The following is a 26,426-nucleotide window of genomic DNA, read 5'->3' as shown; positions in this document are numbered from 1 at the left end:
GATACCTCGGAGGCAAATCAGGAGCCACTTACCAAGCCATGTAGCTGTTATGAATTGAAACTTTGACACGATAGTGTAGCCACGCCTACAGGCCAGTTATTACTCATGTTAACTTACACTTGGAATTATAACCACACCTTTCTCTTACAAACAAGGCCTTTTATTAAGCTAAAACTACATACTGTGAGATGATTTTCTCTTAATGATTAGGATTTACAGAATTATCGACTCATTTGGTCTCTGTTTAGGAATCCAAACCCAGTACCATATTACCTGTATGAAGTCCAGAAATGTCAGAGGCAGTAAGTCATCCAGATGGCCAATGTCTTTGGAGAAACGATTTAAAATTCTTCCTACAAGAACAGGATATGAGAGAAATTGTTTATTTCCCTAGATAGAGCCCCTTAAGAGAAATAATTCAGAAACAAATCAAAACAATACTTTAAATGCATATGCATTTAATATATTATGCATTCATATGCAATAATCTAATGCCAACTGTAAAGAAGAAAAAAAGTGGATTTATAGTTATGACTCTATATGGGGTAGGGGGTATTGTTGAATGGCAATTGTAATAAAAAAGAAAATAGGAGATTGTTCAAATAGGGAATAAGAGTTTTGTAACTAATTAAAAAAGAAAGAGAAATCTACTCTGATAAATTTTTATAGATGGCCATAGGTAATTTTTTAAAAAACTGCTAAAGCTGGGGCTTTTGTCCAAGTATTAAATGGGAACATTATTAAACAAATCCTCTAAACACAGTTATGGTATTTCCAAGTTGATATACCCCACATTTTGGGGAAATGTAGCATGTTGTCACTCCCACGATTTTGTTAGTTTACCAGCCTCTATTTATTAATTCTTCACTGACACAAACAAAACTTATTCTTAATTCAACTAAGGTGGGATGAAGGAAAATAGAAATGCTGGCACAGGAATTACTTAATAATTTAGGATCACTACTTATCACTGATTTTTTTCATTCAAGTAGAACTCAAGAAAATGGGATCTCATAAATGCTTCAGTGATGCCAGACTACAACTGCTTTTTCATAAGTATCTGTTCTTGCTAACTTTGGAATTAAAAACTAAGCCATACAGACAAAAAAGATAAATGTATTCATTCACTGAACACCTGAATGTAACACGTCTGTCCAATTCTCCAGACTTCCTTTTAATGTATGTTTCACAACGGTTATCAGCTCTTTCTGGCTTTGAAAGAAACACGAGATGGGGCCCCTTCTCTACAATTCTGGGGCAACTAACCTCAGAATGAAAGGATTTTTAAAGGAGGTGTAGCCTCCTTTATGTGAGCTGATACAAGGCCTGCTTAGCCCAAATTGGATGAATGGTCAATAGGCCACAGTAGTCACGATGCCATAGCTAAGCTTTCTGCACTGCAGTAGCTGCGGGCAGACTCTCTCTCTCTCCCCCTGGCAACAGTTTTGTTGTGGCAACTTTGAAAGGATACCTGAAGAAGCCTTCCGCAGCCCCTTCCAACTCAGCAATGACTGAGTATTGGTGGAGAGACTGGGAACCTGATTTCTTTTGTCTTCTATCTGCCATTAATCACACACAACCATCTGGGCAATCTGGGGCAAGTCACTGGAAGCTCCCTGGGTCTCATTGTCTTTAGGCATAACAGGATACATCAAGTCCCTTCTGTGTTTGAAATGCTACAGAAGGGTTGGGGTGGGGTGGGGGGAAGATGCCTGGTGTACAGCTAACACTCTTCTGAGTCTAAAATCTGCTTTTGGATATATACCTGAAATGCCCACATTTTATAGAACTTCCACTAGACTACTAAATTTCTTCAAGTGATGTTACAGGAAGTTTGGCTTTCATATATATGTATGAATGAAATTAAGGGCCTGTGCTCAGATGAGCTCTGAGAATAAAGTTTGCAAAAGTTTCTAAAATAAATTTAAGCAATCAAAGCTGTGAATAGAGTCATTTTTCCCCCAACCTCTTTCTATAGAAATCAAGTTTGCCTGCTTCAAGCATTATTGACCAAAGAGCAGAGGTGGTGAGTTTGTGGGAAAATTCCCCATTAATGATGTGACTGTCTACCATGACACGCAGATATATCTGTGGTTGACAAGAAAACACACTTGACAGAAATGGTATCTTTCAGAAAGGGGGGGGGGTTGAAAGGAAGAGAGAAAACATATAGGTAAGGATAAGGGAAAACAAGTAGTGAAGCCATGTAGTAGAAAAAAGGCTCTCATTTGCTGGGACTCCTTAATCTCAATTGAGCCATTAGTATATAAAGGTTAAAGTGACATAAGGTTTGACGTTGATGATTGGATAGTGACACTGTTTCCACTACCAAAAGACAGTTATCAATGATAAAAATGGTAGGCTTCTATGCATGTGTTGGGGCGGAGGGGGCGCAAGGAGGTCATTTTCAGAACTGTAGGAAAAAAAGAACTACTATATTTTCCATTTTGGGAACCTGATGAGGATAGGATCTAGACTAAACCGCCAGACCTCATCCCTCTTCCTAAGGTTCATTTGCACAAGTTAGTTTAGTTCCTGAGTAGGCTGTCCATTAGGGTCCAGGTCTACGGTTCAGCATTTGATTTCTAGCTTGTGATCCTTGCATCTGTGGGCACCTGGAGGAAAATGGGGAGTTGGCCTCATTCTGTCAGATTAGGAGGTAAAATTGATGCAATGAGGATCAATCCCAGATTAGGCTTGTTGGCCTCTTTGTGTGAGGGAGGGTGTAGCTCTGAGGCACCAATTATTCGTACTAATAGGACCCATGGAAAAAGTAAGTACTCTCATTTTTGGAATGCTTTGTTAGAGAGATTGACACCATTTTAAGGTGGATGCTTGCAGAAGGGCTTAAAACAGAGAGATCCCCATTTAGGATATGAGAGGATCACAGATTTAGACCTGATTTAATCCAAGGGCCAGAAGGGTAAATGACTTGCCCAAAGTCACACAGCTAGTGAGCAACTGGCAGGTTATCTGATACCAGAATCAGTCATCTTCTCACTGTATCTCAAGGCCTCTTCAAAGCTTTAAACATAACACAATGAAGGAAGGGAGGAAGAAAGACAGTAGAGGGAGGGAGAACTGTTGGAGGAAAGCTGAAGTTGATGCAATATAAAGCAGAATTTCTAACAAACTGATCTTTCTGAAAACTATATAGATTCTCTTATGTGCTAGTAAATTCCCAGTTACTTAAGGTGGCCAACTGAGGCTGGATCATGAGAGGCAGGTATAAAGAAGATTTAAGCTGAGGGCAAGAGTTGAATCAGATGATTTCTAAGGCTCCTTCCAATACTACGATTCTGATTTCACAAATAACACTGGGAAACAAGCTACTAACAGATTTATAGCTTTTTAAGCTTGGAAGAGACATGGAAGATTATCTTGCCCAACTCACTCATCTGAAAGATGAGACTCGGAGAGAGGTTAAGTAATGTGCCCAAGTGACATGGCTATTTTGTACAGCAGAGTTATTCTTCTGACACTGCAAAAGGTAAGAAGACAGACAACTTGCCAGAGGGCACACACTGAGCGGGACCTCCATATTTTAATATGTAGTAATAAGGAAGGAATATATGATAATAATTAGGAAGTCACTGTTGCCTTTGCTGGCCTCTTCCTCACTACCAGAGCCTGGGTCTAGGTCATCCCAACTTCTTTCCTTACTCTCTTTTCTTGACAGAACTCCTGGTTTGCACACAGACAGTGCTTAATATGTTTCTACTTAATAAATAACTTCAATTTCTATCTAAAGTCCTGTCCACTCACTGAGGATTTTCATAATAGCAATTCTGTTACTTAAAACTCAGTATGTTTAAGAACCAAGGTCAACATCTTCCCTGAAAATCTGCTTCGCCCTTCAAACCTGTTCACTTCAATCACCATTCTTCCCAGTTACCTAGGCTCAAAATCTTTAATTTACATTTTTCCTTTATCCACTAGGTCTTGTCAAATAACAAAGGTTGTATTTGTTTGTTTGCCTATTAAACCTCTCTCATTTCCTTTATCCCTTCTTTCTCCAGGCACCACCCTAGTACAGAGCCTTATCAAGCATACTACAATAGCCTTCTAGGTGGCCTCCAGGATTATAAACTTTCTTTCTAACAATGAATCCCTATAGCTGCATGGTAGATTACTCATCCTTAAACATGACTTTCATCATGTGAATTCTCAGTTCAGTGTAGTCTAATGGTTTGTGTTGTTTAAATTCAATGTCCAATCTAAACTCTTCTACCTGAATTTCTATAATCTGGCTCTCCTCTATTATCCAACCTCAATTCCCAATATTCCCCACTATATACCCCATTGTAACCAGGCTAGACCCCTCACTTCCTCTCAAACAGATTATGTTAATTCTCATTACAGTTGGTTTACTTATGTTATTCTATATGATTTTTAGAGCCCAGGATTTTCTCTATACCTGGAGATATCAAAGTTCAACTTTAACAGAGATCTAACCTGAGTCTTGGTCACACTGAAGCATAGTGAATAGTATTGTATCAAGATTTAACCATAGTTTGTCATGTGAGTGAAAAACTCTTCTGGAATCATTCTGCCAGTGTTTAAAGTATTTGAGAAAGGTTTGGAATCTAGATTTTCCTGAGTCCAGCTCTATGCATTATGTTATAATTAAAAATACTAACATGACCTCAACTAAAAATTCATCTCTTTTATCCTTCAGCATTTTCCTACTCCAAATATTATAAAAAATTAAAAAAGATTAAAAAATAAATAAAATAAAACAAAATTTTGACCTTGTAGACCTCTCAAAAGGGTCTCAGTGACCTCCAGGGGTCTGTGGACTACACTACTGAGAATTATTGCTTCTGAACATAATGGAAGAGAAAAAGAATATAAATAGACATAATGTGTGTGAATATACACAACACACAATACACACACACACACATACACACACACATCCCCAGTGACAGAAACATAAAATGGCACACAAAAACACACAGATTTGCCTCCTGCTGTGCACATAAATGCATTTAAACTCAAAGTAATTAGGATAGTGATAAATGTAATGATGGCATAGAGAAGGCCACGGAAGGTAGAAGCAGATAATGGAACAGGAAGAATTATGTATTTTTGATGGTTGTTGAGTTTTTTTTTCCCCTCTGAAAAGTTTTCCTGGAGGAAATAAGACTTGAGAATTTTCAAGGCAGGATGGAAAACTGATGGGGTGGGGAAAGTATAAGGTTTGTCCAGGTGAGAAAAATGACATAAATGAGGGGTGGGCAGGTATAAAAGGGCAAAGAATGTGAAAGGGATAACAAATATTTGCCCAGCTGATGCAGATAGCCTACTCTGATGTGTACTGAGTGATGAAGAAAGTTTAACAAGTAAAGTAAAGGGACCATGAAGGAAATAAGTAAAAAAAACTTTAAGTGGACAATCTAAAAATTCATTTTAAATCACTAAAAAAAAAAAAATTAAAAAAACAAATGAAGTTCCCAGAGAAGAGACAATGAAATATCTCCCTTATTAAGGCCTATTAAGGCAAAATGGTGTATTTATTGGTAGATGGGGGTCATTGTATTAGGTGTTGTTAGGTGTTTTCTTTCGGCCAAGGAGAGTGGTGGGGAAGGAAGGTGTTGAGGTTTGAAATGATCATAACATAAACAATAATAAAACTATTTAAACTTTAAAATTTAAATTAATTTTAACCAGAATAAGTGCTAATTAAACAGTTCTATATTGATACTGCCCTTAAAAAAGACTTGAAATGTACAGTGACAAGATTGCTAGACTATCCATCTGCCTTTTAGCTCTTTTTATTGGGAATTAGCTGATCTGCATTATGGACCACCTCTGTCATTAACCAAACACTTTGTGCCTCAGTTTCCAAATAGGCAACCCAAAAGAGTTTGATGAAACTAACATTAAGACCTCCTCTGACTCATCAGTGGACAAATGATCAAAGGATATGAATTAAAAGCCCTCAAAAGAATTCTAAACTTTAAAAAAAAATACAAAAGATTTCTCCAAATCACTGATAAGAGAAATAGAAATCAATCAGTCAATCAACAAGTATTTATTAAGTTCTTCCATGATGGGTCAAAAAATGGGCTTTATCCTCAAAAAGCTTATATTCTAATGGTGGAAACAACAACAGTGACAAAAAAAGATGCACACAGAGCAGATAGAAATTGACCCTGGAGAAAATTGCTTGAGTGGATGGGAAGACTGGGAAAGGCCTCATACAAAGGAATCTTGAAAGAAGCCATGGAAATGAAGAGGTGGAAGACTGGAGACTTGAGACAGGAAGACCAATTAGATTTGCAGTAATGCAAATGACAAGTGATGAAGGCTGGAGATTAGAAAAGATATGTGAGAGATAACTGCACACAACATTTGTCAACAGACTGGATTTGAGGTGAGCAAGCTTGACTCGTAATAGGGAAGTTAGGAAGATGGGTAGCTTTGGCTTTCTTTTTGGGACAAAACTCTTCTGGGGTTTCACCTCATACCTAGCAAATTGATAAATATGAAAAAAGATGGAAACCGTCAACATTGGAGAAACTGAAGAAGCTACAAAAAGATAATTGCCTTAAGATGCATAGGCAAATGGGTTTTGGTTTTTTTTTTTGGTAAATCTAAAGAATGGTTCCTAACTATTCTAGAAAGCAATTTGAAATTGTGCTAAAAATAAATATTATGCCCGTATCATTTGACCTGAAGATCCACCGATAGGAATATACTCCAAGGCATTTAACTACAGAATTAGAAACCTGACATACACCAGACTTATGGTAGCACCATACAGAAGACAAAATAAATATCCAAGAATTGGGGAATAACTAAACAAATTGTGGGATGTGTCTATAATGGAATATTACTGCTGCTAAAAGACTCAAATTTACATGAACTAAAGGAGAGTGAAGAAAGTAAGACTAAAAAACACAATCCACAAATGTGGTGTCAAACTCAAAGTGAAACCCAGGAGCCACTCAACCATACGTAAGTATCCTGTGGGTGCATACTGACTTAGAAAAAAAAAAAAAACACACATCAACATCACCTGTTTTATTGTACTTTTATTTATTTTGTGAACTATTTCCCAATTACATTTTAATCCAGAGAACGCAGGCCATGGACCACTCTATGACAATGAAATGTTAAGATCAGCACCAGCAAAAACCGAAAGTGCATACTTCAGCATCTAATGATGCTAAAGACAATATGAGAAAACATGTTAGGTCCGAGAGAAAAGCTATGAAAAGATACTTCCTCCTTCTCCCATGGGTGTGGAACATTGCATATGTTATCAGGACTGGTTAATATTTTGGTGAGTTTTCTGAATTCTTTTTCTCTTTTTTTTCAATTGTAAATGAAGATGATATAAAAACAAAATTATAAAAATTAAAAAACAAAAACAATCCTTTCCAATGCTAACATGTTGTGCAACTATGATTTATTTAACTGCCCAAATATTATTTCACTGATTATTAAATGAGATATTTATAAAGCACTTATAACAATTCCTGGCACAAGATGGTAGGTGCTTAATAAATTCTTTTTTTCTTCCCACTCTCTCCCCTCTAAGAGAATAGTACTTACAAAAGACATGAGACAAATGATCTTCACTAAGGTACCGCTCTGATGCCTCACTGTACCATAATCTAAATCTTTTGTTGCTATATCACCTACACTTCCCCTTGTATTCTTCCACCTCCCATTCCCAGAGAGCCATCCCTATTAACAAAAAAATTTTTTATAAGAGGAACATTGGCAAAATCAATGAATGCATTTTTAAAAATCTGACAATACAATGCTCTATACCTGTGGACCCCCACCTCTGCAAAGGAGTGGGGAGAGATCTTTTTTTTTTCTCTTCTTTGGGGCCATGCTTATTTTTTGACATTTGTTTTCCATTGTTTTGGAGTTGTTCTTTCCATTTACACTTTTGTAGTCATTATACATATACACTGCTTTCCTGGCTCTGTTTCCTTTACTTTACATCAGTTCATGTAAGTCTTTCCATTCTCTGTGTTCATCATATTTGTTTCTAATAACATAGCAATATTCTATTGCATTCATGTGCCATGATTTGTTTAGCCATTACCCTGTTCTGGGCTAGATATTAAAGGAGATGCCTAAATGATGGGCATCTACTTTGTTTTTTATCTCTTTAAGACCATTTAAAAAGTGCTGCTATAAATATTTTGGTGTATATAGTTTTTCTCTGGTCAGTACCGTCTTTCTGGGTCAAAGGATATGGACATTTTACATACTTTCTTTGAATAATTCCAAATTGTCATCTTTGCCAATTTATGAGATAAGAGGCACTGGGTATAAGCCAAGCTGTTTCAGTCTGCATTAGTGATTTGCAGTCTTCTTTGATATGGTCATTAATAGTTTATAATTATTTATCCTTTGACTACTTCTCTGTTGGGGAATGGCTTTTGGTTTTAAAAGATTTATATTATTTGTCTATATGTACTATTACTAGATAGTAAACCCTTATAAGAGATCTCTGACAAAAATTTTTTTCCAGTTGACCCCTTCACATTTTAGATGATGTAACAGTGTTTCTGCAAAAGCTTTTCAATTTCTTGTAATCAAATCTAGTTTAAGTTGTTTCTAATCCTTGTTTGGCAAAGAATTTACCCCTTAACAATAGCTGTCAAAGGTATATTGGTTTACTTCTCATTTAATCTTTAATGGTATGGTATTTAATATTCTGGTCATGAATTAATTTTGAATTTATTGAGGAATATGGTATGAGATGTTGGTTTGAGCCTAATTTCTGCCAAACTGTTTCCAAATTTCCCTTCAGCACTTGTGAAATAAGGCATAGGCAATTGATGCTCTCAAGTTGTATCCCTGGGTTATTAAACACTACTGTACTGGACATAAAATGCTATAAGGTCTTACACCAAGATATAAAGGCACTAGGTATGGGCCCAGAACTGGACCCACATGAGGAACAGCAATAGCTTTGTTTGGGACAGGCTCACTACCAGGTTTGAGACAAGGTAATAACTATAAAAATGCTGAATTGTTGCAACTGGGATATATGAGGAAATATCCATATCAATGCAATCACAGATTCTTTATGTATTAAAGTATAGTAAAAATATAAAAGTCTAAAATCATGTATAAAATATCAAAATCTAATGCTAACACATACCACTGCCTCCATTCATATTTCTAAATAAATAAGCATAGTTACAAAAACAAGCCAGGAGGAACCCTTTTAAAATATTTCATCACATCTGCTCATACTTATGCCAAAAAGTAACCTAGGTGATACACCCTTAAAGATTCTGTAGATCTCACAGCTGCCCCCAGGAAATCACTTTCCTTCCCAAGAACAATTTGGCTGCTAGTGGAAGGATGACTTGCAACCACCAAAACTAAAAGAAGAGATAACCAGAGCAGAGACTGGCAAATTCCATTTGCCCACAGCTCTCAGAAAGTAGTTATTGGCAGAATTAGACTTGCCCCGATGACCAATGAAAGACAAAATGATGGCAGCAAAAGTTTATCCTTCTAAGAGAAAAAATAGGTGATAAGACTGACCTCTTTTTCCAAACCAAAGTACTAATTTTCCTTCTCCATCAAATACTGATTGCCCTTTCTAAGTCCTAGCAGGAGCTGGTCCAGGTTACATAAGCCCAGAAGAATGTATACTTTGAGATAAAATGCAAGCTCTTTCAGGGCAAAGATTATTTCAATTTTTATCCCCAGTTCCTAACATAGTACCTGAGACTTATTAAGAGCTTAGAAAATGTGTGCTGACTGTCTACCATGAAGGTTAAAGCCTGCAAATGGTCAGTAAGAACTGCTTAAGAACTGGGGCTTCTCACAGAGATATCACTGGCAATAATCATCCTCAGGAAATAATTCATTCGTCCACAAAAAGAAACAATTTCTAGAATGAATAATTCAAATTATCTTCATTTGAAAAGACCATCCTTGTATCTAATTCAAATGGTTTAACATAGCTAATTAACATGCAAGTGTCTGTAATATCCTAAAATAGGACAGAGAAACACTTGGTGTGCAGACTTGACTGAACTTGAAAACAATGGGCCCTCCCTTATGTAAAGTAGCTTAAAGTGTCCTGGAAAAGGATCAACCAACACCCAAATCTGATAGTCAGGTCTATCTACAATGCATGATTTTAACACCTTGGAACCAAGAACAGATGTGACACAAAGCTGGCTTGACTATGTTCAATATTAATTCATGTTCCCCTTTTGGAAAGCACTGCAGACAAGGTAAGCTACTTAAGAGAGGGCTGCATTCAGTTTCTGATCAGGAACTCAGTAGCTGTATGACCCTGGGCAAATCACTTAACCACCACCTGCCTCAGTTTCCTCAACTGGAGCTAATAATAACAACTACCTTGTAAGGTTGTTATGAGGATCAAATGAGCTAATAAATGCTACATCCTACTTGAAGCCTGTCCTGATCTTGACAACTGCTACTGCTCCACACTTGGAAATTACTACTTTTTTTGTGTATCATTTGTATATTTATAATGATTTATTTGTGTAGCCCCTGTAGTACCTTAAAAACAAGAAATGTTTCATTTTTGTCTTTGAATCCCCAGGTAAGGCAATATATCTGAGGGCCCTTCTGGTTCCAAATCTATGATGTTATGATTATGATGCTAGTTCTATCAATAATGGTTGAACTGATGTATTAAACAATTAATCGGTAAAATGGGGACAAAGGTACACTACCTAAGTCAAAGCGTTATTTCCAGGAAATTACTTTGTAAATGTTAAACTGTTATATGAATGTAATTTATTGCTATTAATGATGTTCAAACTTTCTGGAGCATCCAGTTCTATACTAATCATCAGATTTTATGCTAAAAGGGATCTTAGAAATTACATAATCCAAGTCTCATTTTATACATGAAGAAAATGAGACCCAAAGAGGGTTAAGTGGTTTTCTTTACATGGGGAGGGGTCATATCTAGGAGTCAATAAGTTCCTTGGAATAGGAATCTAATACTATTTCTACTCTACTACATTCATAACCTCAAGTTTAAAGGAATATTTGGGAAATAGTTGCTTCCCTTTTGGACTATAAACAGAAAAGTCTAAAAGATAAAATTAGTACCACACATTGGAGGAAAAAAGCAATACACTGGGAGTATGGAAACCTAGACTAATCTTAGAACTGCCACAAAGTAATGGCATGATCTTGGATAAATCATTTAACCCCTTAGGGCCTCAGTTTCCTCAATCCCAAAATGAGGGGGGTTAGACAAGGAGACTGATATAGCCTCTTTCAGTTTTAAAATTCTACGACGTTGCTCTTTATGCCAATCAAAATACAGCAACAAATACCGGCCCACAGGTATGTCAGTTAAAGTATAAAGTATAAAATGAACTGTAAAATTTGAATATGGGGCCATAATACTTCATTTAAAAGGAGAACTCGAACTTGGAAAAAACTCAGGATTGCTGAATGCATTTTGCATCCCTAGTGGCATTACATATTTTGTACTATCACGGAATTCCACCAGTGCAAGCTATAATAAAGCCTAGAGATCACTTCAACTCCTTCACATGTTATTACATTAAATAACTTAATCAGAATGCAAACTGTTCTTAGGTTTCTTCTGGGGGTAATTAAACAACAATTCAATGACAATTAATCACAGCTAAATAAGGATTTGTCAGGAGTACTATGTACACATCTGAGACTATTTAATGGCCAAATACTCAGCAGTATCTAAGTTAAACAATGATTCATTAAACCACCCCCACCACACAATGCAAAGGCTAAACTTGAAGCAAAAGAATCGAAACTCTTTTGTTCTCAAATAAAAAGACATCCAACCTCCGTGGGTGATATTCTTTTCTTTCTAACTAGGAAGACTTCTCAGTTGTATGAATCAGAATGTGTTCAGGTGCCCAGTCTCCACATTTTCTTTTGTAGGTGCCTGCTGGATCTATAAGCAGGCTTTTCTTTCTAATATACCATACACACTTGATACGGTTGCTCAGACTGAATACTCAAATGAAGCAGTTGAGTATGAAGTGATTTTGGAACACCCAAGAAACTAAAGGCACAGAAACATTTCTCTAAAAACATTATTAAATCCTCCTTAGACTCTCAGCTTGACTATCCAATATCAACATTTTGCTGGGATTGCAGGGACACAAATACATTGTGGAACTGTTAATTGGTCTAACCATTCTGGAAATAATTTATAACTAAATGAAAGTCACTAAACTTTATAGAAAATTCTACTACTTGGCATAAAGTCCCAGGGAGGTAAAAGATAGAAAGAATGGTCTACTATATACCAAAATATTCATTGTAGCTCTTTTGTGGCAGTACAAAAAAAAAGAAAAATGAAATGGGTATCTATAGATTTGGGAATGGCTGAAAAAATCAAGTCACATGAATGTAATGCAACATTATTTTACTGGAATAGATTACAAATATATAGAATCCAGAGACTCATGTAGGAAGTGACACAGAGTAAAACGAACAGAACCAGGATTACAATACAGACACAGTGATTACAATAACGTAACTAGAAAGGTCACAAAAATGAAGCTGAGCAATGACCAATAATAGTGACAATCAAGCTTGGCTTTGGACATGAGGGAAAATAACCATCCTTTTTGTTAGAAAGGTGGAGAACTAGAGGGGTGCAATGTAGCATACAACATCAGACATGGTGTGTCGACTGCTTTTGCTTATAAGGGAGCGTTAATGGCGAGAGAGGCATCTCTGTGAAACTGTGGTGTTAAAACAAATTAAAGTTTGCAACGTCCTTTACATACATTACCTCATTTGACTTTGTATTCACAAAAACCTTGTGGGGTAGATGCTGTTATTGTTATTTTGCAGATGAGGAAACTAAGACCAGGAGGCCAAGTGACCTATTTAGGGTCGGGTCACACAGCTAAGTGACTGAGGCAGGATTCAAATTCAGGTCTTCTTCACTCCAAGTCCACTGCTCCATCTACCGCTGTTTTGTTTGCTTTTTTTTTGTCATTCATTTTCAAAGAGGGCTAATGATATGATGGAGCAATGTCTTGACTTATGAGTGAACTAGATTTAAGTGAGGCAGAGCTGCATAAAGTCATCAGTCTCACTCTCTCTTCCAGAGTCATCAAAGTCCAATGGCAAGACAAAAGTCAGGACAACTGGCGATGGCCCCCACCGCGTCCCAGACGCAGTGGATGACCTTGGTGCCTGTGATGTCTTACAAACTCTAAGTGTTTCACAGCACCTGCTTCAGCCACCTTCATGGCCATTGGAACAAAGTGTTCTCATTCACCCATTCTGTTGGGAAGATGTCTTCACATGCTGGGGAGAGACATCCTCCTAACTCACCAATAGGGGTGCTTACCTTCAACCTAGTTTAAAGCCTGTCTGCAGGACCATGTTTAAAGGGGGTGAATAAATCAAACTGAGAATATAAGAGAGTGGAAAACACACAGGATTTGCCCTCCAAGGATCTGAGTTTAAAACTCTATTTACGTTCATCTATATGAATTTGAAGGAGCGAGGTGGCTCAGTGGATAGAGCTCTGGGCCTGAAGTCAGGAAGACCCGAGTTCAAATCCAGCCTCAGACACTTACTAGTTGTGTGACCCTGGGCAAGACACCTAAACTCTCTCTGCTTTAATCCAGAGGGAGGAAATAGCAAACCACTCTAGTATCTTTGCCATGAAAACCTGTCAAGGTCACAAAGCATCAGAAATGACTGAACAACAACGACAAAAGCAAATCTGAACAAGTCACTTCAAATTTTCTGGGATTTAATTGCCTTTTTTCTAAACTAAAGCTGTTACAGGTAGGGAACTTGAGGCAGGGAATATTACATTTACTGTCAGATGTGTTCAATAAGTTGGTTAATTTTTCTCAACTGCTTTCTTCACATAAATGATGTTATTAGAAAAAAGAGAAATATATCCAAATAGGTAATAACAATCACAGAATGTTAGAGCTAGAGGGGAATGAATTTAGCCCTTTCATTTTGTAGAGTAGGAAACTGAGGCCCAGAGAATGTGACCTCCTCATGGCTACATAGCAAGTAAATATTAGAACGACATTAAAAACATACTTATATTTAAGATGAAGAATGTACACATAAAAGCCTGCAAGAAACAACCTTTTGTGATTAGCCACATTTTTTTTTTGTTCTGAAACATATAAACTATGGATTAGAAATCTCACAGAAGCATATGTTTTGGTAAAAATAAGAACTAAAGATCTGACTAAAAGTATGAATGGTATATCTAGTTATGATTTTTCAGACCCAAAACTACGTCTTTTCCATGCTGCTCTGCTAATAGCATAAATTGATAACAGCACTGCATATGTCTATTTTTTTACTAAACTGAACACGGAACGATTGAGTGCAAAAAAAAATTCCCACTGAGTCTGTGCACAAACATACCGTAGCAAAACAAATTTTACTGCAAATATAAGCAGTTTTACAGTATATCAAAGCTGTGCCAAAAAGTAGATTTATCCACATTAAGTGCTGACAGGAAGCAAATATTACAGCAGCAAATAAAATGCATCATAACACAATCATCAAATCAAAATAGTCATTAAAAATAGACCGCATTCTTCAAGGAAATGGTGAGTTTAAGGGAAAGAAATTCTTTGGTTACGTCTGAAAGTGTATCTCCAACACAGCTGACAATTACTGATCTATTCTGTCTTTTCTTCTGTGCCTCTACAAAGAAATGTCTACGGGTCTCTTATCTTTCTTTATGTGTATTTAGCCATGTAAACTGCCATACAGCATTTCTAGCTTCCCCACAGGCATCCTATAAATACAAATAAGAAAATCTGCCTCCATTTTTCCTCCTATGCCCGAAACTGACAGAATATTATCACTTTTTCAGACTCTTGCAAATCAGCACAGCAGTGTTCGGTAGAAATGGGCTGAGATTATAATATCCATTTATCTAAACTGCCAGCATGTAACAAAATTCAGGTGGGGTGCTTACTACCCAAATTAATTTACTACTTGAAAAAGACTTCTTATGTCAAGGCTGTCAAAAGGAAAACAGGAAAGGAGTTAAGAAACTGTAAGTCAGTCTGAACACAGTTTGCATTTGATCTAATTTTCAAGTGTAGGATTAAAGAGGGAGCATGCCAAGGAAAGGCGACAGGAGGAGGCTAGCAACAAAGAAACCTCTACTTCACTTGCAGGATTGACTGGTTGTTTTTAGGAAAGTGTTGCCTAACTACTCCAGGTGCAGTGTGGCTGTGTTTCCATAGTTCTCGTATTCTAATTGGCTGACAAGAGCTATTTGCTATCTAGCATGATTTACTGCTTCAAGAAAAAAAAGGAATAAAATGTTATGGCTATTATTCACCCATATTCTCATTCTATCCATCACCACATACCTGTTCCAAGACTCATACTGAAAGAGTGTAGTTTCACAGAGACACACAGACACACAGACACACACACACACACACACAGAGCTTCTTGCAAGTACGGCCCTTGACAAGGGCATGTAATTCCAGAATACAGTTATGGGGGCTCATTTCGGACTCTACTTCTAAGTCCTAGTGAGAGGAAATAGAATGCTCCTCTATATATGTGCATACACAAACATATATACATATACTTTCATACATGTATGTACAATTGCATACAAAAGAAATATAAGTTTACATACCAAATAATTAAATACAAGTTAGCTTAAGAAAGAGGGTACTAGTAGTTGAAGGGATTAAAAAAACAGGTTTCACTAAAAAAATTCAACTTGAGCTGCATCTTGAAGAAACAGAGGGATTCTATGAGGCAGAGTTGAAGACAGACAAAATTGCAAGGATGGAGACAGCCAGTGCAAAGAGCCCAGGGATGGGAGATAGAGTGTCACTAAAGGCTACTTCCACTGAGAGTTCCTTGTTCACACACCTGGGGATGGACTTGTGGTGAAGTTCAAGCGTGGGAAGGTCCCCAAGAGAAGAGTATAACTGATAAGAGAATTCCTTAGACATTGAGGAAAGACTCTAACTTAAGAAATAGGTCCTTCGTTTATCATTAAAGATTCTTAGAAAAGGATGTTAACAAACGCAGAAGGCAAAGGGATTCCAAACTCTGCTCCAGAGTTGTTCTGCCTTTGATCAATCCTAGGAGAGATACCCAAGACCGGAGGCACTTTCTCAGACGACGCAGATAGTAGTTATAACCGCAATTTTTTCTTGATATGTAGGAATGGCTACAAAAGCTAATACCTGATGTAGCTATTTTATATCTTTCAGAAAATACACAGGGTAAATGCAATATTCTTTTTGGTATTTTAACAAGAATAAAAATCAAGTTTTCAATTAAACATAACAGCAAATATTTGAGAAATAAAGGATTATTTATTTGGAGCTGTAAGGAACCTTACAGATAATCTAGTGTCACTTCTTTGATTTATAAATGAAGAACTAAAGTTTCTTAACTAAATTTTTTTTTTCAATTTTATTTTCCCAGTTAACAAGAATTTATTTTCTTTCCATCCCACTTTCCACCTGGAAAAGAAAAAGAAAACCACCATAACAAATTCCCACATTGGTCATATCCAAAAATGTAGGTTTCACTGTGATTCTTAAGTCTATCACCTCTCTCTCAGGAGGTGTGTCTCAGTCCTCTGGAATTAAGGTTATTTTTCATTGCGTTAATCACAATTTCTTTTTTTGGGGGGGTGGTGGTTCCCTTTTTGGTGAGGCAATGGGGTTAAGTGACTTGTCCAGGGTCACACAGTTAGTAAGTGTCAAGTATCTGAGGCCGGATTTGAACTCCTCCTGGCTCCAAGGTCAGAGCCCTATCCACTATGCCACCTAGCTGCCCCCAATTACAATTTCTTAAGTCTTTCAATGACAACTTCTCCTGAAGATTCTTAGACTGAGAACTACCCTCTCCAAACTTTTTCAACTGCAGAATACCGAGTAAAATCCAAGAGTGTTTGTTTTCTCTTTGTATCCCCAGATTTGCAGAGTGCTTTGCACACAGTCAGCACTTTATACATTTTCATTCTTTCAGAAAATCCAGCTGTGTCCACTTCAGCTGAATACTAGTCAATTAAAGTGTATATCTCCATTTCTGAAATGTTTCCCTTAAGATGACCCATTTGGCTTCTTGAGTCACTATCCATTAGCTTCCTTGGAACATCAACAGAAGCTCTCTCCTCCTTCCAACTCACATTAGTCACTAGGTTGATTTCTCTGCAATTCTTCTTGCATTTTTAATATGGAGCATTTTAGGGATGAAGGGCTGCAAAGAGCTCATGAGTGCAAAAGGTCTTTGATCTCTGCGGCTTTACCATGTATGTTTTTAAAATTTCTGGAATGCACCCGAGGAGGCATATTGCCTGTCAGAGAACACTATAAATATCTAAATAAATAAATACATACAAACATCTGGAACCTTGATTAAGAACTAAAGGGGGAAATCACTGAGTAGCATTTTTATTTTTATGGGAAAATGTCCTATTCTTTCCTTATGATAAACCCCCTCTGATACTAATAAAGCTTTGAGAAAGCTCAGGCCTATAAATCACATGGAAAAGGCGGTTCCCATGACGTGATGCTGCCAAGGTTAAACTGACTGTACACAACAGGGAAAATACTAACTCTAATTCATTTTTTAAGAAATATACTGTGACTTTAGAATTAGTAAGGGAGGTTAGAAACTAGGTGATAACCACAAAAAATAAACTCAATCTGTTTTCACTTGTACATCATAAATTTCAAGTTAAATGAAACATGGATACCAATTCAAATTAATTAAGCACTAATTTACGCAGATTAAGCCATAATATAAAATTTAAGGTCACTTCTTATTCTTTGTGCACCAAAAATTTAAAAAAGATCATAGGGAACATAGAGTGAGACAAGGCCACATCTGGTGAAATTGAACTGGAATTTAACCAGGGTGAAAACCAAATACAAATGACAAACAAATGACAATCAGATCGCTTAGCTTTCATAATCTGTTTCATAATCCAACTTTGCGCATGTTTAATAATAACATAAATACACTTAACACCACACCTTTATCCCTTAGAAGATCTGCAAGGTATACCTTAAAAGCAAAATGAACTATTACTATAAAAAAGATTTAGAAATTGGTATTTTGACCATTTCCCTGATACTAATCTTCATGATGGGAAGGAGAAACAATATTGTAGTCAACTAGACTCAATATGGAAACCTGAAGAAATGATGTAAAAAAAGTTATTATAGTTTATGCAGAGAACTCACTACCTGATGTGGACTACCAAACTACTAGAAAAACGATCACTGAGAAGGGAGCTGTTGCTCTCCAGCTTTTTTTAAAAAACTATCCCAGTCTCTCCATTGCCATCTATTCATCTTCATCCTAAATATTCCCGTCCATTCCTCTCTAACCTTCATTCATACACTCAGACAACCACCAATCCAAGTGACTGATTTTTCTATTTAAAAAAAGTCGGTACTCAGTATGTGGATGCAAATTCCTTAGTTCTCTTAAAACTTTAACCCATTCTGAGCACCAAGACACTAGTGATGGCAATGACTTACTCAGTTCCTTACTCAACCTCACTTCCTGCATCTCCTTTTTCCAATCTATCTCCTTTCTCTGCTTAAATAACTTCACGTGAGTGCTCTATCCAAGTCATTCTATTACATATTGAACTTGATTAGATATAAAACAAAATCCTTTTACCAGCAACTCCTATGCTACCTACATACTTTCATGTTCCTCTGTTCCAAATAAAATAAAACACCTTTGACTTGGTGGCGGCTCCCTCTTCTACCTCACAGCTTTTGTTTAGTGTCTTCACTCCTAGAAGAGATTCCTTTTCTCCTTCACCTTTTATTCCTTGGAATTCACCAGAGTCAATAAACTGTCAATACACCTAGCCTATTCCCACTATTTCCTTAAAATGTTTATGGTCTTTTGTCTTCTCTCACTTGTCAGAATGATGAATATGGTGTCTATATTTCCTGTATTTGGAGGGGGGATAAAAATCTCATCTGAGTGCTCAACAAGTATTTGTTATTAACAATAAAATCAACACAGGCAGCTTGGAAATAAGGAATATACTTTTTATTTTAAAATTGCCAATAGGATCAATGATTTAGAGCCAAAGTGGAGTTCAGAGGTCATGTAGTTCAATCCCCTCATTTTAAAGATGAAGACACTGAGATTCCAGAGGAGGGTGGTGACTTGCCCAAAGTCCAATACATTGTGGCAGTCAGAATTTGAATCCATTAAAGACATGAAGAACCAATTTTATTTGGTCAAAGAGAATGCCAGGTTAGTGGCCTAAACTAACAAAATGTACTTCTTTATGGACAACTAAAGAAAAATCCAGAGGATGATACTTTTCATATGTTACTCCCCCACTCCCCAACACCAAAGACTAGGGACTGAGAAGAGAGAAGAAACATGTGGAGTTTTCTAAGCAGGAGAAAAAAAGGCATGAAATCTGTGGGGAAATTATTTAGTTGGTTAAAAAAAAAAATCAGAAACACTTTACTAGCAGGATATGAAAAAAAAGATGCCTGTCATTTCTGGTAAAATATAGCTGCCACATTTCCAGGAATATTCTCAGCTTTGCATTCATGGATTTCCATGGCTAATTTTTTCATGCCGGTTCTCCCCCTTTTTCCTCCAAATCCATATTCTGCCCAACATCTCCCATCACTCACAGGTTATGTCTCCTATTGTAACCTACGTGAACAAATATTCATTTCCTAAGAGCTATACTGCACAAGCTTTTCATGCATATTATGGGAAAATCAGCCTTTTGCAGGACATCAAAGTCCTTTTAGACCATGACCTTAAGTGTGTTCTCTACTAGCATTCAAAACTTGGTTGCATTAAATAATGCTGGTGTAGGTTCATAATGAAATAAAATCACTACAGAATCCCAATCTCTGAGGCAGTCATGGACTTTGTATCCTACAGATTAAAAGTACTGTTGCTCATCCCTGAAAGGCTCCCTTAGAGCTGAATAGATCCACAAGTTATGAAACAGAAATTGCTAATATTTTCATAGGGAAGGAGGAAGAGAGCTTTAATTCACCAAGACATTGCCTCTTGGAGGCAAGGTTAGCAAGCAGAGTAGCTAGGAACAAGAAGGCAAATGCTGGGAGATGAAATCAAAATGTGAAAGGAGAAAAGAACTATTGATGGTGTCTTAGTTCTCTCCATTTAAAATAGACATTATTCTCCAGGTCTTTTCCTAAACCATTTTTCACATATCACTTTTGTTTCTCTGCTATCTGCTTTCTTCCCAGTCGTTTTATTTATCATGAAGTTCCACTTTTCTAACAGGTGATTATCAAACAGTGAAAGGAAAAGGCATCCAGAATCTGAACAGATAATCAGATATAATGCAATATAAGGATGGTAAGGAGCCTAATATCGGTCTTGGATTGTGAGTTGTGGGCTTTAAGTATTAAGGATAGTCTTTTAATTTGAGCCTTCTGCAACTTACATGGTTGTTTAGTCGTTTCACAGTCATGTCCAATTCTTCTTGACCCTATTGGGAGTTTTCCTGCCAGAGATACTGGAGTGGTTTGTCATTTCCTTTGCCGGCTCATTTTACAGATGAGGAAACTGAGGAGGACATGGTTAAGTGATTCACCCAGGGTCACACCGCTAGTGTCTGAGGCTGGATGTGAACCCAGAAAGATGAGTCTTCCTGACTCCAAGCTTGGCACTCTAACCATTGTGCCACCTAGCTGCCCACATCTTACATTAAAAGTGCCTGAATTCAAGCTTTTGGATAAAGCATCTTGCAAATACACTTAAAACATAATTTAATAACCTCTCATGGAACACTGAAGAGAAACCTGCAGCAATTCCCACCCACCTACCCCACCATCTGGCTAATAATCATTTGTTCAGTTCACAGATCCATCTTCCTCTTGATGGCACCTGGCTAAGTTAACCCTTTAAATCTACCTCCACTGTACCAACGTAATTAAAACATCAAAGCCAGAAACAAGAGAAACAATGTCTGACCTATTGTAATCCTTCACAATTGTATATTGTGCAGGAAGAACAAAGGGTCACAGATTAAGAGGTGAAAGTGACCATATTGGTCATCTACTCCGGCTCTATATTTTTCCAGAGGAAGAAATAGAGAAATAGAGATCTTCTGTAATTTGCCCAGGTGCACACAGGCAGCAAGTGGTCAATCCCTTTCTTTGCCAACTCCAGCAAGCACTTCAATGGTATCACAGTGCCTTTGAGTGTCTTATAATTTATCAAGAGCTCTCACATGCTTATGGATTCCTTATAACTCTCCTGTGTAGCGGGTAGGACAGATAGCATTATCTGGAAACTGAGGCTCAGAAAAGTTATATCAGAAATGTAACTAGGTTAAGCCCAGGGAAGTGACTGAGGGATGGCAAATACATGATGATGAAAAGCTTTTTTTTTTTTTCCAATACATTGTTTAAGGGTTGGCTAGGGATTTAAGGATGGTAACTATTGGTGCTACAACCCTGTAGCTTGTGAGCAGAAGTGATTTAGTATAGCAAAGAATAAGTGACCCAAGTAAAGCTCTTGGTTCCAGGGCAGGTTACAGCAGCATTCATTATGTCAGTATCTCATGGGGTCTTCCTTTATGTGGGCACTTCTATGGACTCTGCCAGAAGATTGACTCAACGTGGAGAAATATATCTGGGATGTGTATAGGTCCCTTACCTGGACCTCTACCTTCCTCCTCTATGTAACCCTTCTATCTATATATCTCTTCCACTGTGACTATGTTTGGTACTATCCTGAAGAAGGGAGAAAGGGAATTCTATGAAGGCAGAGTAACTCACATGTAAGCCTAACCTGCCTATCTATAAGGAAACTGATCCGAGACACTGCCCATGTTAAGTTGGGGGGAAGAGGCAGAAGATGGGAAAGAGAAGAAATCACATTTGTCAGCTCTGGGCATTAATTAAAGGTTAAATTATATCAAGATCACATAATTAACACGTATCAGGACTCAAAAATGAATTTGAAAATTCACATTCAGTTGACTTTCTGAAGTGAAAACTAATTCTCCTTTCCATATGTGGCATGTTATTTTTCCATTGTAACCATAATGACAAAGAATGTAAGTTATGATTGACAACTTGACTACTTATAATTAATTCACAAGTATGATAATGACATATCATACAAGTATATATACATATACACACATATACATACACATATGAAGTGGGACAGGGCACATACAAGCACACACACACACACACATATATACATACGCACATATATGAAAGTGGGCAGGGCACACAACATGTTTAATGGAAAGAGACCTGGCCTTGGTATCAAAGAAACATTGGTTCAAATATCACTTTTTACCCATACTCGCACTGGACAAGTCAACTAACCTCTCAATGGATGACATAAGTATAAATTACAAAGAAATCCATGCAGAGTAGCATCAGCAGAAGGTGTTTACTATTATAATGAAATCAGAGGTATAATTAATATATATAATAAAAGTGAGAATATCTTACCTGGGTTTCGAGAAAAAAGCTTTTAAATGTGTGAGATGCAGTATCATTTCTAAAGCTACAATCAAATCTGAGCTGTTGGAGGCCATCACATGGCATCCCAAGTGCGGTGTTATCAATCTAGAAACTAGAAATATTTTTTTTCATTTTCCCTGTGATCACTTTGCTAATGTTACAAATTAAAGCTAACTGAGCATTTAAAAAACAGAAACCAAATAAATGACTTTTCCAGTGGATTTTTGGCGAGGACTTGTGAAGTTAATAATCGTTGCCATTAACAAGTCATTAGTATGTAATACTGGCACCCAACAATCCAGTTTCACCTTTACTAGAGAAACAGAAATGTATATTCAGAATTCCCCACATTTCTTGAATGAAATGACATCAAAAGGTAGGATGGACTTCCCATGTGACAAAAATGAACAGTCCTATTGTTTAAACCTTTTGTTTTTCAGTCCTTCCACTACCAAGGTAGGAACCACAAGACTTTTCTTACCAATCAACACCCCATTTCCACCCTCTCTCCCCTCTAGCTATACCCAAAATTATCTTCCTTGGCAAAGAACTCTGACCTTGTCACTACTTGAGTCAAAACTTTACAATGACCCCACTTACTCCTCTGTGGAAAGTTTAGCCTCCTCATTCTGGGTTTTTTGCCAGCCCACCTCTACCTACACCCTTTGTATCTGATCTCATCATAAACATTTCCCGCCCTTTACTCGTTACCCCAAATAACTCAACACCTGTCATATTTTCCTATTCATGACTCTGCACCTTTATTTAATGCCTTTCCAGATGCCATCTCAATTTCCTCATTGGCAAAATTACTATTGAGAATAATAATACTTTTAATACCTCATAGTTGTGTTATAAAGAAAATATTTTATGAAGTTCATGTAAAGTGAAAATAATAATGTAAAATGATCAAATAATACATTTAACTGCTAAGGAAGAATTGACTGATATGAGCAAACATTACCTCTTTGACACTAATTACCTTGACAATTCTTTCATTTATTTTCCAAATATCTATTTGCCTGTGAGATTTTATGTCTGTCATATCAATGTGCTAGAGAGAAGTCACTGAACCATCTGGTACCACTGAAGTGTTACTCAGGGTTTTAACAACAATATCTCTTTCTGTGGGTTTAAAGAGACTATAAAATGCTAGCCTCGGCCTCTTAAAAATGCATGTGTGAGATAGAATTAAAAAGTCAAAGGTTCCCCAAAATTGTTGGGCAAATGTGTTGGGTTTTTTTTTGGGGGCGGCAGGGCTGCCATGTCAGACTCCCTCCCATTGTCATTCCTGTGTTTCCCTGACCCTATCTGTCAAATCAGCTGGTTTTGATTAGCTTGGCTAGCATATCCTATCTGGTTCTCCTTCCCCTACCATGGACTGAATTCAACACAAAGGACCTGGGCATGACCTTGGGAATTCCCCAACTCTGCTCCTTCCGAAGGACCCCTCACTTATGCTTTCCTCTCCCCGCCCATACAAGCCAAACCACATAAAACTCCCCGCTGCCTTGGAGGACAACTTCCTGGCCTGCTGACTGAGATGCTGAGACAAGGAGCGTCACCCATTTCTCCAGAGCTGAGTCACAACAAACTATTTTCTTCCTTTTAAATATTAATTCTCAGTTGAGAAATCAATTGAAAATTTAAAAATTGGTAGGGGAAAGCCCTAATGACAGAACCAGGAAAAGGAAGTGGGGGAAAAAAAAATCAACTGGCTACGTGCTAAGTATTTGATTGAAATTTGACATTTGTAACTAAACTAATCTAAAATGTATACACAAGGAAGAAATCCTATATAAGGTAAAGGTTTATTTTCCATAGATAGTATTTTCCAATAATTGCCATGGCTTCACTGACAAAAAAAAGTCAATATTTTTTATGTGGCTAAAGCAATAGTTAGCAAAATATTGCATTTTGATTCTTAATTTAATTTGCTCCTCACAACAACCCTGCAAGGTAAGTTCAATTTATTATGCCCATATTAATGATAAGAACACTAAGGCTGAGACAGGTGATATAACTGAAGTGACAAGGCTAATACATTTCTGAGGCAGGATTCAAACCCAGGTCTTCTACTCCCCAAATCTCCTGCTCTTTTTATTATGATAAGCTGTCACCATGCTTGATTAGTTCTTGTCTCCCCCTATATATAATTTACATGCATGTTATGTAAATTATATATTTATATATTATAACATATAATTACATCTATTTATAATTTACATATACATGTGTGTAAAATCACATATACATTAATTGCTCAGTTATGGAAGGTTGGGTAATGAGACAGATGGTAGATTACTTAATTTCCAATAATCAATCAATTTAGTGGATAATATTTTCTTTTCCATTTCTCTTTTAACATAAATAAGTCTAATAGCCACTCTTCCTTGACTATACAGACTACTTGTTTTGGTCTGGAACTTTCATTTCTTCTGTGTGGGAAGTTCCCAGTATAGCCACAACATAGTCTTTCTCTTAAACACACACAGACACACATGAAGAAAGGAAAGTTAATTATAGAAGCGCATGTGCATGTACATATGAGAATATCTATCTTGCTACAAGATAAGATTCACAAGAAAGAATAAATGACATACATCATTCCAATGAAAAATTCACTAACACTTCCTGACTAGGCGCGAATGCTGAAAAGTTCAGCCCAATTTGAGGTACGTTAGTAAGTTCTTTCCCCAAAAGAGACAGTCTCCAAATTTTAAACCATGTTCTATGCATTTCTTTTTGTTTGTTTGTTTGTTTTAGGCAATTTGGGTTAAGTGACTTGCCCAGGGTCACAGAGCTAGTGTCAAGTGTCTGGTCTGAATGTTTTATGCATTTCTAAAAGGTTCTATGCAGTGCTTTGTTCAATGATTTTCAACAAAGACTGATGTGGCCTTCTCCCCAATTGTTTATATGCCTCTCAAGAACATCATCCTCTCTTTAGGTTGATAAAGAAAGATCTGAGTTCAAATCCAGTATCAGACACTTACTAGCTGTATGACCATGGACAACTCATTTAATCTCTGCCTCAGTTTTCCTCAACTATAAAATGAGGGTAACAACAGAACCTACCTTGAAAGGGTGTTACAAAAATCAAATGGGATAGTTGCTTTAACGCAGTGCCTGACACATAGTAGGCACTATACAATGCTTATTCTTCCCTCTCTTCCCTCTGCCCCCAACACTTTAAAGAGGAGGCTGAATTTTTGTTAAGTAAATAAGACTGCTTATTTCACCTTGGACCTCTACTTCCTGGCTTGTTTCATTTTGGGTCCTAAAGCCTGAAACGCTGGATTATTTTTAATCTAGGACAAGTCATTTGACCTTTCTGGGTATCACTTTATTCATCTATCAATTTGGAGTTTACACCAGATGGGTTGGGATCTGATATCACTCAGATTCTTCGTAATTATAAAATTCTATTGTTATATTTAAAAAGGAAAAAAATAAAAATCCATGGTACTTTAATATATTTAATACACTGTCTCTCTGAGTTTTACAGAGAGTTATGTCATATAATCTAAGAGCTAGTCTATAATTTTCCAGAGAGAGAGGACCAATCCATTAACAAGCATTTAGGAAGTATTTATGTGCCAAGCACTGGAAATACAAAGAAAGGCTTGACAGTTTCTGCCCTCAAAAAGCTTACATTTAATGGGGAAAGTGCAACATGTAGATACAGAAGTATACAGAGAATATATTCAAAATTATATTGGAAGAGTAGCCCTAGAATAGGGTATGGTAAGCAAAGGCTGGGGGATGAAATCAGGAGAGGGTTTAGGAAGAAGGTGGAGCTTGAGCTTATGTCTTGAAGGAAACCAGACATTCCAAGAGATGGGAGTGATAAAGAGAAATGAGCAGTGGTGACCTGCCACCTGTAGAAACTCTACCTGTAGAAACTCTAGGAACTTGTATCAATCAACAAACATTTATGAAGTGTTACAAAGT

At 37.0% G+C, this 26,426-nt stretch overlaps 1 protein-coding gene across 1 annotated transcript in view; it reads right to left on the bottom strand.

Moving 5' to 3' along the window:
• Positions 1-26,426, bottom strand: part of ABCC4 (ATP binding cassette subfamily C member 4) — a 261,117-nt gene that overhangs the window by 97,654 nt on the left and 137,037 nt on the right. The window contains exon 20 of the mRNA XM_027855684.1: positions 274-353. Coding sequence (XP_027711485.1) covers positions 274-353 — 80 coding nt within the window. The remainder of the gene's footprint in view (positions 1-273; positions 354-26,426) is intronic.

The sequence above is a fragment of the Vombatus ursinus genome, unplaced genomic scaffold (genome assembly GCF_900497805.2).
Source record: "Vombatus ursinus unplaced genomic scaffold, bare-nosed wombat genome assembly UNPS02011014.1, whole genome shotgun sequence".
In the NCBI taxonomy this organism is placed as follows: domain Eukaryota; kingdom Metazoa; phylum Chordata; class Mammalia; order Diprotodontia; family Vombatidae; genus Vombatus; species Vombatus ursinus.
This window is presented reverse-complemented; position numbering and strand designations above follow the sequence as displayed.